The 6,000-nt window shown below is 47.6% G+C and overlaps 1 protein-coding gene across 1 annotated transcript; it reads right to left on the minus strand.

The window, feature by feature from the left end:
* Positions 1-890: 890 nt before the first annotated feature.
* Positions 891-3,781, minus strand: LHYA1_G007819 (putative MscS family protein; the record flags this gene model as incomplete). The annotated part of the gene is made up of 2 exons (XM_031152744.1): positions 891-2,242; positions 2,290-3,781. 2 exons carry the CDS (start codon positions 3,779-3,781, stop codon positions 891-893), a joined length of 2,844 nt encoding a protein of 947 aa, XP_031002934.1.
* Between the last annotated feature and the right edge of the window lie 2,219 nt (positions 3,782-6,000).

Consider the following 6,000-nt stretch of genomic DNA (forward strand, 5'->3'; position numbering starts at 1 on the left):
GTGTTGGTCAGGGACCGACTCATATCGAGGCAAGCCAGTTGATTATGGCATTCTTCGATCAGTTTTCAAAGCCGTGAGGCTAAGCAAGTTTCATCTTGGCTTCTATTACTTAACGATAGCTTCAAGTGGCCCCGTCTCCAGCTATGGCGATTCTTTTTGTCGAGGTCGACCTATAGATAGCTGTATATTACGAAAGTTAGTTATATATTAATATAAATCGTAGGCTTCTTATATGCGGTACTGTATTAATATACGTTCTATCGAATCGATTTAAAAGACTGAAAGAGTAGGTAGGTATGTAGGAGAACAGGACAGGTTTATTTGAAAAGGGGCCCGTTAAGCGAGACTTACATTACTGTAGCGCGCTACGCGCTCTCCCCTGGAGTCTGGATTCATACTACCTGAGGACCCTTTTCCTTTAGCCACCTTACTCTACCTATCACCAACCCAAGCAAAAGCTTAACAAAAAAGGACCCGGGCTTTACCTATATACACGCTTTGTTCTTCCCTCCCTTTTTTACCCCCGAAAGCGTACCAAAACGCATTTATTCATTTCCAGCTAGTCAAACATACCATGCACGCACGATTGAGTGCAAGGCAAGACAAGGCAAGACAAGGAATTGTAAATTGTGTTGTTGATTCATCCATCTACCCAGGTAGTTGCTACCTTTTCTTTCCATCGGTTCTATTGATTGAATAGGATCAAATAACCAAGATTACGCCTGTAAAAAGAAAAGAGAAAGAGAAAGAGATAAATAGACAGATACACACTTTGTATACTCCAGATCCATATCCATACGAGAAAGGCTAGTCGGCGAGGGGTATATATAAGAAAGATTGCCCCAATCATCTCATGTCATGTCATAACATCACAGCCCAACCTCTTCTATTCAAGTAAGTGGTCGTCCACCAGCCCCACCATTTTGACTAACACTCGCCCCTCTACTCCTCCCCTGCTGCTGTCCCTGCACTGGCACCCTACTCGATGACGTACTGTTCAGCGCATGTTGACCCTGCTGCTGATACGGGCTCTGTTGTTGATATCCTTGCGCGTTCGCATTCGCATTCGATGTTGGAGGATAAACATTATACTGCCCCGGCTGTAGCGCAACATTATACCCCGCTCCAGACCCAGAATACGGAGCATTCGTGCTATGTGTGGGATGAATACCCAGCTCTGCCTCCTCATCAAGCACATGCTCCATACTGGCCCTGAAACCTTGCTTCGTAGGACTAGCGGCCGTGAAAGTCATGCCGGGCTGCGTGTCGTTGGGAAGAGGAGGAATAGAAACACCGGGTTGTCTGCGGCCGCGCGTAGATTGGCGCTTCAAGAGCCCTTGCCGCACGCCTTCGATTTCAGCGCTTCGCCGTGCAGCCGAGGGGGACTCGCTTCTACTCCCACCTAATGTGCGATCATCTATACCGCTAGTCCAGGCTGCGTCGCTAGCTGGATTTCGTGCATTTAATGTCTGTGCTGCGTTGTTCTCGCTCTCCGCTGCGTCTTCGGTTTTAGGCGCGGATGGCACGAGTCGTTTCCCTTCTTTTGCTTCTTTTGCTTTGTCGCGGGCTTCGGTGGCCCATGTATCTGAGATGGCGACGCTGTAGCCAGGGTTCGTGGGGCCGCCTAGAGCCTCGCCGCCGCCGCCTGGGGCGTAAATTGGTATCTTTCGTAGAGCGAGCACCAGTGCGCACATGAATTTCGAGCGACGAGCTGCCCGGACGGTTTCGTTGGACCAGTTTGATTTGTGACGAATTTCGACTTTGAGTTGCAGTTTGTCCATGTTGCCGATTCCTGTAGCCTCGAGGGTTATTTCAGGCTGGAAGTCACGCGAGTTGTCAGGGTGGCGGACGAAAGATTCCATTTCTTGGCGGAGGAGTTCAATATCTTCGAGGGAGGTATCAAAGGAGATGAACATGTCCAATTGCTCTTTCATTGCTTTTGAGCGGGTGACATTTTCAATCCAGAGGTTGTTAAGGACTATGTTGGGGACTTGGACCATTTTCATGTTGTCGATGCGTTTGAAGATGGTGAAGAGGAGGGAAATTTGCTCGACAACTAGGTGTTCAGCCGAAGAGCCGACCATGTCGATTCTGTCGCCGACGTCGTAGGGATGCTTGACGAAGAGGAAAATACAGCTTCCGAGGAATTCTTGGGTAGTTGCGGCGAAGACGAAAGAGAGGGAGAGAAGGGTTGTACCGGCTGTTGCAAGCATGGTAACGAAGTTGGTGTTTTGAAATGCAACTATAGACAATTAGTAAAATCCAAAAGAGCTTCTGGGAATGGTTTACCAAAGATGAAGATGATAATAATAAACAATATTAGCATGATGATTTGATCTAGGACCCCAATAGCTTGACCAACATCTCGCATGCTAGCAGCAATGGACTTCCTATCATGGCCAATCTCGACGACTTTCATTATCATCTCATCCAAGCTGATATCGCCATTTCCGTCATTATCCAAAGAAGCAAAGACTTCTTCAGCCTCCTCTTTTCGATTTGGTCCAAGGACTTCTTCCACATCTTCAACAAACAGAGCGTCCTTTCCTTCAACGACAAATGACATCCACAACCGCTTAGCCAGTGCCTCGGAAGATCTAGTCTTCTCCAGAGCTTCAACGACAACGGAGTGTGCAGAGTTGGGGTTGAATACTTGCTTGCCAGTTATCTCGGAAGCAATGTTTCCAAAAATCGAAGTGACCTTGTCTCCAACTCGTCCAATATCTCCAATAAGTTTGAGAGGGGTTGCTGAGCCTGATCGATGGTGCACTTTCTTCCCCGTAGTCTGGGCAATCATGGCCTCAATCCCATCATTAATGATGTAGTCCTCCTCCATGAACTCGCGACAATACATGGGGAAAAGAGTCCGAGAAGCATCGTATAAAAGCCCCAAAAGGTAAATGCTATGTTTAGACTCTTTGATACGCCCATCAAAAGAGCGGCGGTGGTAGTTGACACTGATGAGTTGGATTATGGATTTTTCGGCCAGAAACATCAGACTCGCAATAACAGCTGGCCCAAGAAGCTTGATCATTACCTCGATCCAACCTGGATCGTTTTTTCCGGCTGGCCGCTTGTTGCCCTCATTCAATGAATGTGATGTCAAGCCCTTGAATGTGAGCAAACAGGTAACAGCCCAGCCTACCAGACTGAGAGGGATTTCCACCGCTTTGAGTATAAGAGCATATTTCCTCGTGCCTGAGCTGACTACACCACAAAGAAACATGAAGATCCAGGGGATGGCCTTGGAGGCCAGCTTTGAAACCCATATCGATAACCAGACAATCTCGATCCACAGCCAGAACCAATTGACCTTGACACCCGTGTTCAGAAAGTAGTCGTTGTGCCTGCCACCAGTCGAGTAGATGATAATCGGTGCCGCAATCAATAATGCTATAGGGGCAACATAAACCAAGTACCGCGTAACAATAGAGAACTTGATAATTTTGTCGTAGAATCGTCCAATGGCATTAACAGACACCTCTTCTCCATCAGGAGTGTATTTATTGGGGTCATCACGATCGGTCTTCCTCCTGCCTGCAGGACCTGGACGACTCTTGAAGAAGCTCTTCTTTTCGTTTTCTGTAGCGAAGGTACCCTGACTCGTGGTCGACATGTCTGTTCCCTCGCCTTGTTTCCGTGCTCCTGTTGTCGAAGAGGCAGCAGAGCGGACTGTCGTCAGCGGGATGTTGGCTTCGTAGCTCATGCTTTCGTTCGTGTTTGCGAGGGGCTGGAAGCCGTGGCGGGAGAAATCGGGGGATTTAAGAGATCGCTGGGACATTTAAGGGGTGTGCCACAGTGCGGAGTGTGTTGGAATCCCTTTGCCTTTGTGAGACTTTCTCGTGGGTGGGAAGGAAGGGGGAAGAGGGGTTGGAGGGTGGAATGGAGATTGCGGATCGTGACGTTGGAAGATCTGCGAAGAATTGAATGAGAGGACGGCTTTGATTCAGAACGAATGTGTTGTGCGAAGAACCAAAGGAGAGTCGTATACACCTGGTCAATTGAGGAGTGGAGGATTCGCGTCGAGCGTTTTCTGATTGCAGGTCGGAAGTTCGAGTCGGATATCCCGTGGCACAAGAACAGTACAATCACAGTATGGAAGGTGTGAATAACAGGAAAGAAACAAGGAATGTAGAGAGAAGAAGTTAACCTTTCTCATGAAACTCAGCAAAGTATACGGAGTAGTGTAAGCCACGACCTGGCGTTCAACGCAGACGTGCGGTGCTCTTGACAATATACGATACGGTGTGCCCCTGATCCTAAATTTACTAGGACACGCCAGATTTTGTTAGCGGACGGCTGGACTGCAAGGTACCCTCGTACCGCTGTCCACCAAGAATACGAAACCAACGCCACTGAGAATAGCCTGTAAGGCGCGGGCCCAGCGGATTGGACAGTCACTTGTTTCACCATGACCATGCATCGAGATGAGGAGCTGGAATACATCACCTGTAAAAGGACTTTTATGTCACGTTCTTTTTACTTTTATGAAGATATTGCAGCATTTTGATACTATACACATAAACAACCATAGCCCCTTCCCCTTAATCCTCAATCCTTCAATAATCCAACTCAACTGCATCGAAGAGTTGATGCAAAACAAGCACTTCGAACGACCAATCCAATTCTTGCAATAGCACACACACACACACACACACACACACACACACACACGCACACGCACACGCACCATTACTGTATTAACCTCGTGTTACGTGCCAATTACGGAGTACGACGTACAACATATCTATCTAGCCATTAAAAAAAAAAAGGTTTAGCCTCTTCCCTCCGCGTATTATCCAAAAAGGGGGTTGAAAATCCCTCCTCGTTTCATCCTCCCTCTCCACTTCCATTCCATCCACCTCAGCTCTCAATCCGCTCTCCACTCCACTCCGCCCCACGCCGCACGCCAAGATCCGCAGCCCTAGCAGCGCATTCCGCCCTTTGAAAACAACGGTTTCTGAAAAGAGTCGTCATCGCACAGAAGATCAACCCATCCCTCATCATCTCATCAAACGAAACCTGGGCAGGAGAGATGAGCGAGAAGATCAAGATCGATGAGATGCGAGCCAAGAGTCTGGTATCTGCACTGCAGGCTGTCCAAGCGCGTGTTGCGAAAGCGGCGGGTGGGAGAAATGTATGCTCACATGACTCACTTACTCCATCCTTGCTCTGGTCTTGGTCGCTCATTTTTGATATTGATATCAAGGGGAGTGAGGATTGGGAAGAGAAGAGGCTGACATCAAGTAGGTACGTTTAGTAGCAGTATCCAAACTCAAGCCACCAGCGGATATACTGGCGTTGTATGAAGATGAGAGTGTGAAGCAGAGGCATTTCGGGGAGAATTATGCGCAGGAGTTGATGGAGAAGGCGGCGATGCTCCCGAAGGATATTCAGTGGCACTTTATTGGAGGCTTACAGAGTAGTGAGTTTGCTTTTCTTTCTTTTCGGGATACGGGGCGGTTTCTATATGGGTGGACAGAAAGAGATAGAGAGGTATGGTTAAATCCAATCACATGATGTGATAGGGGTTGGTCTGCTCAAGTGAGGAGGGGCATCAAAGTCTTGCTTGTGTAGAGGAGGTTGGTAGTCTGCCTATTTTGTTTGTTTATTCTACTCACTGTGGGTGTCTATTTGGTTTTGGTCGAGATGCCTCTATGTTCCCAATCTCCAAGACTATTGAACTGTCATTGTGGAATTGGATTTTCTTCATAAGTCCAGGACTTCATCTCTGCCATTCAACACCTCGCTATCACATGTTGCCCTTGGTGATTGGTTTAGCCCTGAAGGTCTTGGTCTAAGGACATGCTTTTCCCGGTTGGTAGTTCGAAGTGCGCCGAAACTGAAGTTACATAATTGGAAAGTTCTTATTAGCAGTTGCCATCCTAATGATAACAAATCTATAAGCTCATTCTATGGTCCCAATAGAAAAACGCACACAAGCCTTTCTATCCCCATCATATCTATTTTCAACCTCTCAATTTCCCACTCCCACTCACT

The sequence above is a fragment of the Lachnellula hyalina genome (assembly GCF_007821495.1).
Source record: "Lachnellula hyalina strain CBS 185.66 chromosome Unknown contig00144, whole genome shotgun sequence".
NCBI classification, from domain to species: domain Eukaryota; kingdom Fungi; phylum Ascomycota; class Leotiomycetes; order Helotiales; family Lachnaceae; genus Lachnellula; species Lachnellula hyalina.